This window comes from Gorilla gorilla, chromosome 9 (assembly GCF_029281585.2).
Source record: "Gorilla gorilla gorilla isolate KB3781 chromosome 9, NHGRI_mGorGor1-v2.1_pri, whole genome shotgun sequence".
Lineage (NCBI taxonomy): Eukaryota > Metazoa > Chordata > Mammalia > Primates > Hominidae > Gorilla > Gorilla gorilla.
Genome location: NC_073233.2, coordinates 63,919,460 through 63,931,639, shown reverse-complemented (window position 1 = coordinate 63,931,639; position 12,180 = coordinate 63,919,460). Strand labels below are relative to the sequence as shown.

The window sequence follows — 12,180 nt, the reverse complement described above, 5'->3', positions numbered from 1 at the left end:
CTCTTCTCTGTAAATAGTATTAGTAACACTGCCTGAAGTTTTCCGTTTTCTCTTCTTCCTGAAGCTTCCTTCCCACAGATAACTGCATGATTTTTTAAAAAATTTTTATTTCCATACATTTTTTGGGGAACAGGTGGTATTTGGTTACATGAGCAAGCTTTTTAGTGGTGATTTGTGAGATTTTGGTGCACCCATCTCCAGAACAGTATACACTGAACACAATTTGTAGTCTTGTATCCCTTACCCACCTCTTACCCTCTCCCTCAAGTCCCCAAAGTCCATTGTGTCATTCTTATGCCTTTGCATCTGCATAGCTTAGCTCCCACTTATGAGTGAGAACATACAATGTTTGGTTTTCCATTCCTGAGTTACTTCACTTAGAATAATGGTCTCCAGTTCCATCCAGATTGCTGTTAAAGCCATTAATTCATTCCTTTTTATGGCTGAGTATTATTCCATCATATATCCATATATATGGAATATATATACATAGAGCAATATTTTATCCACTCATTGATGGGCATTTAGGATTCTTTTCTTAACAAAAAAAATCCCTTACACCCTATTAAAGGCATTAACAAAATAATAGAGGTTATTAAAAGGGATATGCTGCTGATAAACATTCTCTAGGGCTGTTGATATAGGAGAGTGTGATTTTGGCAGTACTAGCTAAATCTCAGATGTATAGGTACAATCCTATTTACAGAAAAAGCACTCGATAAAGGAAAGAACAGTTTATCAGATGACGGGATGATGCTGGGGAGAGAATTTGTATTTAATCGGGATACAGGCTTTTCTGATGTTAAAAAAAAGAAAAAGGATTCAGAAACAGAGTGACTCAACAACAACAAAGTATCCTTAAATATAACCTGCAGAGTGTTCTTTGTTTTATTCTTATTACTCTTGACCTGACTAGACTTTGTGGGGAGGTGTTTTTCACAAGGCAATCTTAGGACACAGGTTCTTCTATGTTATTGCTCTATTATCTCCCTGATGTCTTCTTCTATGTTGTTGAAGAGAGTTAATCTAGTACTTTGCCCACATTCTAGTCTGAGAGAAAGGTGAGATTTTTTGACACTAGGAAGACAATTCCAAACGTTGTGTTCATATGGATGGTTTTTAGAACATATTCAATTTATTAGGTCGACATAGGACTACCCTGGTTACCCATTTATTCTGATGTAAGCTTCTTTACAGAATTGTATTTTTCATTTAATTGTCAATTTTATTAGCAAAATGTTGTTTATAATCTTCTTATTTTCCTTTTCATATTTGTGGGGACCAGAGTAAAATACCTTATTTCATTCCTGATATTGGTTATATTTATCTTCTGTCTTCTTGGTGTTGACCCTGGATTATAAAAACATGTTTTATGTATTATAGTTTACCTAAAATAATCTATATCTCAACTTTTCACACAAGACCTTTAGAGTAGTATAAAGTCAGATCTCTCCCATTCATTTTGCTATATTTGTCATAAATTTTACATTTACCAAAATGATTAAAGAAGAACTAATACCAATCCTACTTCACTATTCCAAAAACTAGAGGATGGGTACTTCCAAACTCATTCTACAAGTCCAGTATACCAAAACCAGACAGACCCATTGAAACAAACAAACAAACAAACAAAAAAGAAGCTATAGGTCAAATCCCTGATGAACATTAATACAATACAAAAATTCTCAACAAAATACTAGCAAAGCATTTCAACAACGGTTTAAAAATATCATTGATTATGCTGAAGTGGGAATTATCCCCAGGATGCAAGTATTTTTTGATATACACAAATCAATCAAAGTGATACGTGATATCGACAGAAGGAAGGACCAAAAACATAAACATTTCAATTGATACTGAAAAAGGGTTTGATAAAATTCAACATCCCTTCATGACAAAAACCCTCCAAAAACTGAGTATAAGAGGAACATAACTCTACATAATAAAAGCCATGTATGTCAGACCCACAACTAGTAACATACTGAATGGCAAAAAAAAACTGAATGCCTTTCCTCTAAGATCTAGAACACGACAAGAATGCCCATGTTCAACATTATTATTTGAAATAGTACCGGAAGTCCTAACTGGAGAAATCAGACAATAGAAAGAAATAAAGAAGATTTAAATTGAAAAGAAAGGAGTCAAATTATTCTTATTTGCAGATGATATGACCTTATATTTGAAAAAACCTAGAGACTCCACCAGAAAACTAATTAAAAAGCTGATAACAAATTCAATAAAGTTGCAGGATAAAAAATCAACATAAAAAATTAGTAGCATTTTGAGGACTAAGCTCTAATTGTTTTATCTTGCCCACATTCTTATCTAAATGATCTGGGTAGTCATGTCCTAGAAACCATAGATTTTCAGCAGATGGGTTTTATTTAACCCTATGTATCATAACTTACTTTCCAACCTGACTCTGGCATAACATTATGAAACAAGGAAGAAAATCAAAATATTTTACCCCAAAACATGTGTCTTTCCCATATCTTGAAAGGCCCATAAAGCTGTCCTTAAAGGAATATTTGCATCTTGTAAAGAATCTCTATTAACATAGATAAGTGTTTTTTCTTCCAGGCCCTCCCAATCCTAATGAAATAAATTAAAATTCTAGCACCTTTTAAAGATCTAAATAGGAAACATTTGTCATCTATTGTCTCTAAGGGCAGACACTATAAGACTTCAAAAGAACCTTGGTCTCCACAATCTTTTATCTTAATCTAAACATTTCCTTTCTATGGATTCCAGATCTTTAGACAAACTCAATGAATTGTCAACCAGAAAATGTTTAAATTTACCTATAGCCTGGAACCCGCTGCCTCCCACTGTTTGACTTGTCCCACCATTTTGGACCAAACCAATGTATTTCTTAAAAGTATTTGATTGATGTTTCATGCCTCCCTAAACTGTATAAAAACCAAGCTGTGCCTTGATCACCTTGGGCACGTGTTGTCAGGACCTCATGGGGGCTGTGTCATGGGCAATGGCCACCCATATTTGGCCCTGAATAAATCTCTTCAAATACTTTACGGAGTTTGACTCTTTCTTTTGACCATTTCTATACACTACAAACTGAAAATATCGATGACAGGTCTCAGTCAATTTAGAAAGTTTATTTTGCCAAGGTTCAGGACACCCCTGTGACACAGATTCAGGAGGTCCTGATGACATATACCCAATGTGGTCAGGGTAAAACTTGGTTTTACACATTTTATGGATACAATACATCAATCATATTTTTACATTGGTTCAATGTGGAAAAGTGGAACAACTTGAAGAAGGGGAAGGTCATAGATAGATTTAAAGATATTCTGATTGGCAATTGTCTAAAACAGTTATTATCAATAGAAAGGAATTTCTGGGTTAAGATAAGGAGTTGTGGAGACCAAGGTTTTATCATGCAGATGAAGCCTCCAGGTAGCAGGTTTAGAACAGATTGTAAATGTTAGTTATCAGACCTACAGTCTGTGTTGATGTTAACACTGGAGGAGTATAGTGAGGCACATAGGACCCTCACTTACAGTCATGGCCTGATCCAGTCTTTGAGGTTAATTTTAGAGTGCCCTGGCCTAGGAGGGAGTCTATTCAGATGGTTGTGGGGTGAGGAAGGGGATTTGAATTTCATTTTTGGATTACAATGTCAGTAACAATCAATTCAAAAGTAAAAATAAAAAGTCTGCAATATCTACAAATAAAGTTAAATACTTAGGAATTAACTTAACCAAAGAAGTGAAAGAGCTGTACCATACAAACTATAAAACATAAATGAAAGAAATTGAGGAGGACACATGATAAAAGAAAAACTTCAGCCAAATTAAATTTAAAGGAGTTTTGTTAAGCAAAGAATGATTAGCAAATTGGGCAGTCACCGGAGCCAGAGTAGGCTTAGAGATTCCAGTGCAGCCACATGGTGGAAGATTTATGGACAGAAAAAAAAAAATGACATACAGAAAACAAAAATGAGGTACAGAGATAGCTGAAATGGTTACACCTTGGTGTTTGCCATATTTGAACATGGTTCAACAATTGGCTCCTTTTGATTGGCCAAAACTTGGTGATTGGCACAAGTGTAGGTTCAGTCTGTTTACACCTCCACTTGTTCTAGTTTGTGGTGTACAAAGAAACCTTTTGGCCAAAGTTAAAATATGTAATGAGGTAGCTTTAGGCTAAACTTGATTTAATAATTTCTCTCTTTGGTCATCTCTCAATTTTTAAAGGTGGACAAAAAAATTTAGTAATTGATGTCAGTTTCACCATTATAAAGGTACTTATTTGGGCTTGAAAGCCACTGGGAAATAGCAGAACAGTAGGTTTTGTAAGATGGGAACAGGGACTTCAGGTTACTTATTCATTTTTTTGAAAGGGTTAGAGTAGAGGGTACATCCTTATGCTGGAGCATCCTTTTTACAGGAGAGAAAACAAAACCTGGTGTGTTCTAGGATCTAAGTGTATCCTTAAAGTCTTAGCTTAATTATGTCACATTTAGCATGAGTGACTCCACTTTGGTTTAGTCTGGTCTGTTGGGGCCTAGTGCATGAGCTCAGTCCAAAACAATGACCGCCCATAATTTTGTTTAAAAATTTTCCACTTTTGTTCAGGTTCTCAGGTGAGAGTGTGACAAACACTTAGGGCCTAAGCACCACTCTCAGTTACCATCATTTTGGGTTTCCAGTCTCATTAGGTCTTTCAAAAGTTACGGTGCCCATATGGTCACACATTTCTTTCAGTTCTTGTCATTCCAGTTGAAGAGACACCATTTGACATTCTAAGGATGGCTCCATCCTTAGAAAATTTAAACATTTAAAATTTTTAAGATAATACAGTGCACCAGGGAAACTACTATTACCAGGAGGATAATACCAAGAGTTTGGAGTATGCTCCTTACCCAGGGTCCCCCTAAACCAAACCACCTAAAATCAAAAAGATAAAAGAATGAGCTAAAAAGTCTACTCACTTTACTAAGCAGTCTCTTTGTTAATCCCCTCTATAAGACCTGATGTGATATATTTCTCCATAGGCCACAAGTGCCAGCAGCTACACAGATACTTCTCTGTTTAGCCAGTAAGTAATGTAGAACAATTCTATTATTTAGCATAACTTTTACAAGAGAATTTAGAGTCTGTTGTATAATCATCACCTATACAATAGAATCTGCTATAGAGCCTATCATGAGGGATACATTCCTAATCATTGCGTCTTTTACTTAAAACCATGGAAAAAGAGGACCTAACAGATGATGCCATTCTAGTAAAGGGCCTACTTTTAATGTTCTCTTTAACCTATGAGGTAGGTTAAAAGGAGTGAACCAATGTTCTGTTTCTGACTGATTATGAGGCAACAGATGTACCATTAAAATTTCTCATCTACCTTGGGCCTTCATTTTCCATCGGTCAAGGTATTAGGTTATCCATGTATAAGGCTGGCTTCAAAATCCTTTACAAATAAAAGTATACCCCATGAGTGCACACAACATACTCCCATTTCACTTCTATTGTTCATAGAGACTTAAGCAAGGGAAAAAAAGATTCAAAGATAAGAGTCTCATGATAGTAGAGAAATCTTCATCTGTGATCTTGGGAAAAAGCTGTTCACATCAAGGATGCTATCTTCTTCTATGGAGAAACATCCCTGGTTACCTTTACCTTAAGGGTTCCAAAGGGAAGTGTACAATTTCACTTGTGTGGACGGACCCTTCTGAGTTGTGAGATTTTGAACCCAAGGTTCAAGGTATTGAAGTTTTGCTACAGTGTCGATGACAAGGGCAGTATTTCTCTGACGTTCTCAAAAGATCCAGTCTTTGGGTTCTAGATTGTAAAGGGGTTGATTGTCCTCAGTCAGCAAACTATAAAAAAGCTTTCTTTACCTGGTGAACATATACTGTAGCATAATAATCTACTGTTATAACATCAGCCCTCTTGTATGACAAAACTTTTATACAACCAAAACCCATGCATTGAAAATGACAATTGTATGAAGTCCCTCTATAAATGTTTGAATGATCCATCAGGTAGTGAAATGTACCTGAAGCTTTGATTGTTTTCCTAGGAATATGGGTTTGACAAACCAAACATTGGTCATAAACTATTTCAGCAATTTAGAAGTCACCACACCAATATATATTTAATTTGGATCATTTTATCTTTGCACAATGAGTCACAGAATGCAGAACTCTTAACAACAAAGCTTTAGGGACTCAGGAAGGACAAGGTGGCTGTCCTGGTTCTCCACAAGTCCAGGCTTAACATTGAACTTGTGTCCTCTTGAATATCAGTTGTTTCTCCAATTTAGGTGCATAGCACTGATAACTGATGGGTTATCATAGGTAAATTGACTCAGACCATGGAGTTCATTCAAACTGTATATCTAAACAATTTTAGTAATGGCTGATGTAGCACAAAAATCTGGCAAAGTGTTTTCTTGCTATTCAATTATTCTTTGTTCTACTTGGGTTAGCAGTTTTATAAACCAGTCAGTCCTTTCATTAAAGTTGAGGAAATTCTCACCCAGTCCAAATGATATGATTCTAAAGTTATCAGAAAGCTGTATTTATTCGAGAGTGAGTGCTTTTCAGGGTCCTTTCTATCCTTTCATGAACCTCCTAAAAGATACCATATTCTAGGATTTTGTGTCCTTGTGAGGTTTTCAGAAACTGCATCAGAATTAAACAATTAATCATGGAAATGACTTTAAATAGTCATAGTAACAGACAACTGACAAAAAATTTGGTTACCTCTGTGTTCTACAATAGCTTAAATAATAACCATAATTATGACTGATAGCCTACACTAAGACATATTCAAATTTTAGAAATTTCATCCATCAATGCATGTAAAATTCCATTGGTTTGATGTGGAAGGGTGGGACAACTTGAAGCAGGAGGTGGGGAGGGGTGGGACTTCCAGGTGAGTGGTAGATTTGAGTAGATTCTGATTGGCAATTGGTTGAAAGAGTTGTTTTCTGTAGAAAGAAATGTCTGGATTAAGATAAGCGGTTGTGCAGACCAAGGTTTTATCATGCAGATGAAGCCTCCAAGTAGCAAGTTTAGAATAGATTGTAAATGTTTCTCATGAGACTTATGGTCTGTGTTGATGCTAGCACTGGAGGATTATAATGAGGCACATCAGATCCTACTTCCAGTCATGGCCTAATCTGGTCTTTCACATTAAATTTTAGAGTCCCCTGCCCTAGGAGGGAGTCCATTCAGATGGTTGTGGGGAAGGGTGGGGGGTGGGGGTTTGAATTTTATCTTTGGTTTACGATGCCAATAGCAATCAATCTGAAAAAGAAATTTAAAACTCTACAATATCCATAAATAAAGTTAAATACCTATGAATAACCAAAGAAGTGAAAGATCTGTACCATAAAAACTATAAAATGTTGATGAAAGAAATTGAGTAAGACACATAAAATAGAAAGGTATTCCATGTTCATGAACTGGAAAAATCAATACTGTTAAAATGCCTGGGCTACCAAAAGCAATCTATAGATTCAATGCAATTCCTATCAAAATACAAATACATTCTTTACAAAAATAAAGAAGAATCTTAAAATTTATATGAAAACACAAAAGACCCAGAATAGCCAAAGCTATCATAAGCAAAGAGAAAAAAAAAAATGGAGAAATAACATTGTAGGGTCCAGCCCCACAGGGTTGGTGGGTTTTCTCCTTGTGTGCAGAGATGAGAGAGCATAGAAATAAAGACACAAGACAAAGAGATAAAAGAAAAGACAGCTGGGCCTGGGGGACCACTACCACCAAGACACAGAGACTGGTAGTGGCCCTGAATGTCTGGCTGCGCTGTTATTTATTGGATACAAAGTAAAAGGGGCAGGGTAAAGAGTGTGAGTCATCTCTAATGGTAGGTAAGGTCATGTGGGTTACGTGTCCACTGGACAGGGGGCCCTTCCCTGCCTGGCAGCCAAGGCAGAGAGAGACAGGGAGAGAGAGAGACAGCTTGCGCCATTATTTCTGCATATCAGAGACTTTTAGTACTTTCACTAATTTTGCTACTGTTATCTAAAAGGCAGAGCCAGGTGTACAGGGTGGAACATGAAGGCAGACTAGGAGCGTGACCACTGAAGCACAGCATCACAGGGAGACGGTTATGCCTCCGGATAACTGTGGGCGGGCCTGACTGATGTCAAGCCCTCCACAAGAGGTGGAGGAGTAGAGTCTTCTCTAAACTCCCCTGGGGAAAGGGAGAATCCCTTTCCTGGTCAGCTAAGTAGCGGGTGTTTTTCCTTGACACTGAGGCTACCGCTAGACCATGGTCAGCTTGGCAACGGGCGTCTTCCCAGATGCTGGCATTACCGCTAGACCAAGGAGACCTCTGGTGGCCCTGTCCAGGCATAACAGAAGGCTCGCACTCTTGCCTTCTGGTCACTTCTCACTATGTCCCCTCAGCTCCTACCTCTGTATGGCCTGGTTTTTCGTAGGTTATGATTATAGAGTGAGGATTATTATAATATTGGAATAAAGAGTAATTGCTACAAACCAACGATTAATGATATTCATATATAATCATGTCTATGATCTAGATCTAGTATAACTCTTGTTGTTTTATATATTTTATTATACTGGAACAGCTCGTGCCCTCGGTCTCTTGCCTCAGCACCTGGACGGCTTGCCACCCACATAACATTATCTGACTTCAGATTATCTATGGAACCTATTTTCAACAAAGGTGCCAATAAAATACATTGGGGAAAGGAGAGCCTCTTCAATAAATGGTGCTGGGAAAACTTACTTTAGTACCCATTATAGAGTTATGTATGAACACATGAAGCCATAGAATCCAGAGGACATCATTATTAACATAGCCAGTGAAAATCAAGTTATACAAAAACTAAAAACAGCAATGTTTGCACATCAATGAATATTTAATGCAGGTTAGTTTAAACATTGTCATAGGCTATGAATACAAGCCATATTTTATACGATACAATATATTGATATTTCTAAAATGGTGAATCAGTAGACTGATTGATGCTTTATTTGAAAATATTCTAGAAGTTACAAGCACTGTTAACTAAAAGAAACACATTTTCTTCTCTACTTTCTGACCATAGAGATGTGGACTGACACCCAATATTATTTGCAACTTTACTCAATTTTAAAACTATAACTTATTTATGAACCAATTTCTCACAAGCAGTCTTTTGATTGCCTCCTTTACATCTTTGTTCCGCAAACTGTAGATGATGGGATTCAGCATGGGAATCACAATGGTGTAAAATATTGACACTATCATGTCATTGTCCGAAGTGTAGCTGGAACTTGGTCTCACATACATGAAGAGGATTGTCCCATGATAAATTGTCACTCCAGTTAGGTGAGTTCCACATGTAGAGAAGACTTTTCTCCTCCCTTCAGCACAATGCATCTTCAGAATGGCCAACAGAATGAAACCACAGGAGATCAGGACAATCAGGATAGTGACTATCTCAATAGAGCCCACAAAGTAGAAGAGTAGAAGCTGGTTTACGTGAGTGTCAGAACAAGAAATAGCCAGGAGAGGAGGCATATCACAAAAGACATGCCTAATTTCATTGGATCCACAGGACAGGCTAAATGTAGCCACTGTATGTATAGTAGCATGTAAAATGCCAGCAACATAGGAAGCAGTGATGAGTGGCACATAGACTCTGGGTGACATGCTCACTGAATACAGGAGAGGGTTGTGGATGGCTACGTAGCGATCATAAGCCATTGCAGCCAAGAGAAAGCATTCTGTGGTTCCAAAAGTACAAGCAAGAAACATCTGTGTTGCACATCCGAGAAATGAAATAGATTTATTTTTTGCCAGGAAATTGACCAACATTTTTGGAGTGACAACTGTAGAATAGCAGGCATCCAAGAATGATAAAACACCAAGAAAATAGTACATTGGGCTGTGAAGCCGGAAATCCCCAATGACCAGTACAACCAGCCCTAAATTGCCTATTACAGTGAATAGATAGATTGCTAAAAATAATAAAAATAGGAAGACTTGCACATCAAATTCTTCTGTGAAGCCCATTAATATAAACATGGTGACTTCAGTAAAATTGTTTAATTGAAGCTTGTATAGAGCCATATCTGAAGGCAACCCTGACATTTTAGCTATTGTTTATATGTACTAAATGCCACAGCCTGTGAAAATTAAGTTTATCCAATTATATCCTCATGTTTGTTTCTTGGAAAAGCAAGATGAAATCCTTGTCAGCAAATGCATAGGTGGTGATAAAATTGTGTCCAAGTGGATACATTACTGTAATTAAATAAATTAAATAAATTATTTTATTCAATCATGGGCTAAATTTATCTTTTTAACATGGACGAAGCTGGAAGCCATCATTCTCAGCAAACTATCTCAAGAACCGAAAACCAAACACCGCATGTTCTCACACGTAAGTGGGAGTTGAACAATGAGAACACATGGACATAGGAAGGGGAACATCACACGCCAGGGCTGTTCGGAGGGTGGGAGGCTAGGGGAGGGATAACGTTACGAGAAATACCTAATGTAGGTGTCGGGTTGATGTGTGCAGCAAACCACCGTGGCGCGTGTATACCTATGTAACAAAACTGCACATTCTGCACATGTACCCCAGAACTTAAAGTGTAAAAAAAGTCTATTTAATCAGTTTAATTTCCTGTTCATTTTCCATCAAATGTACTACCATCTATTCTTAATGTTAAATTGTTTCAAAACTTATAAAGACTGAGTGCTATTCCTAGGTTTTCTAAAAAGTCCATTGAATTACTTTATTTTTCTCATTTTAAATATGGGAACAATCATATCTACATTATAAGACTGGGTTGTATTTAAATGGGAAAAACAGGATGTAAGTTATTTAATATTTAAATATGCCCAGATAACTAGAAAATGCAATGTCAGGCTTATATTAAAATTTATCATTTGAGACAGTCTTTCTGACCAAACCATTTCAAATGCTTTTTTTTTTTTGACAATTATCCTGCTGTTGCATTAGTACTTACAGAATGGTGGTGGATACAAGAGATTTGATTCTGGAGATAGATGCACCTTGTTTGCAAACCAAAAGAATTTGGTGTTCATATTCCATTTATTTTTCCTTGTGTGTTTCACTTTTCTTTCCTGAAAAAAATATCACCAATTTGTTCATTTTGGCCTGTGCAGTTTTTCTAATCATTACTATTTTTCAGATTTTAACTTAAAACCAATATCAGACATGTCAATTTATATGATCATTTGGTCATTATGCCTGTGAAGTCCTTGGGTGTATTTTTGTGACATATTTATATCAAAAATGAATTATGGCTATCCTTTCACTATGATTCTTATATAACTTCTGAAATTTCTATAAAATAAATACCATCCAATAACAAGTAATACAATTATTTTTATAAACTGTTGCTAAAACAACACACGTGTTTTCTCCTATGATCCTTGGAAAGTATGTGATTCAATTTGTAATACAGCTTCACATTAAATAGAACCCTCTTTCTTATATTTAAATAGTAAGGAATATATTTTAGTCTTAAATTCAAGGTGAGAGCTTCTTAATATTTTACAAGTGATCAAATTCCTTTTCTCTTACCTTTGGAAATGAACCACTCACTCAATTCAGGTATGCTATGAATATTTTACATTTGAATTCTTATACCAGGACCTTGAGCTCTAGAATTCCACAGGGATGCCCAAAGAAGAAAACACACTAATTCTCCTCTGGGATAAAAAAAAATTATGATTTTTTTTTTTTTTCTGTAGTGAACAAGTAACTGATCTGGAACATGCATTACATGATTCCAATGATCACATAAGTGTACTTTCTACCTAGGTCCAAAATAATCCCCCAGTGGAAAAAAAAATGCATATTACTGAAAAAGAAAGCTAATAATACAGGCCATAGTGCTAGGTCTGATTCTAATTATCTAGGTGCTATCAAATTAATAACTTAAATTCTCTAAAATTCAGTTTCTTCTTGAAATTATAACCTATGAATTATCTGGAAGTCCTATCGTCACATACATAATGAAATAATATGAAAACATAACCTATGACAAGACATATAATCATTTAATGAAGGTTACTATGTTTATTTAAATTTGACAGTCCTCTAATTCTAAATGGTATGAGAGAGATTTAACTTCATTGAAAATTTAATAGGCCAGGTGCGGTGGCTCATGCCTGTAATCCCAGCACTTTGGGAGGC

At 36.3% G+C, this 12,180-nt stretch overlaps 1 protein-coding gene across 1 annotated transcript; it reads right to left on the bottom strand.

The window, feature by feature from the left end:
* Positions 1 to 8,924: 8,924 nt before the first annotated feature.
* Positions 8,925 to 11,102, bottom strand: OR5T1 (olfactory receptor family 5 subfamily T member 1). Its single transcript, XM_004051122.5, has 2 exons — positions 10,985 to 11,102; positions 8,925 to 10,253 (listed from the first exon to the last, which is right to left on the bottom strand). The coding sequence occupies exon 2, from the start codon at positions 10,098 to 10,100 to the stop codon at positions 9,123 to 9,125; it is 978 nt and encodes a 325-aa protein (XP_004051170.5). The 5' UTR covers positions 10,101 to 10,253; positions 10,985 to 11,102; the 3' UTR covers positions 8,925 to 9,122.
* Between the last annotated feature and the right edge of the window lie 1,078 nt (positions 11,103 to 12,180).

Excerpts from the sequence above, each read along its gene's own strand:
- OR5T1 (XM_004051122.5), bottom strand. The coding sequence starts at position 10,100 with ATGTCAGGGTTGCCTTCAGATATGGCTCTATACAAGCTTCAATTAAAC.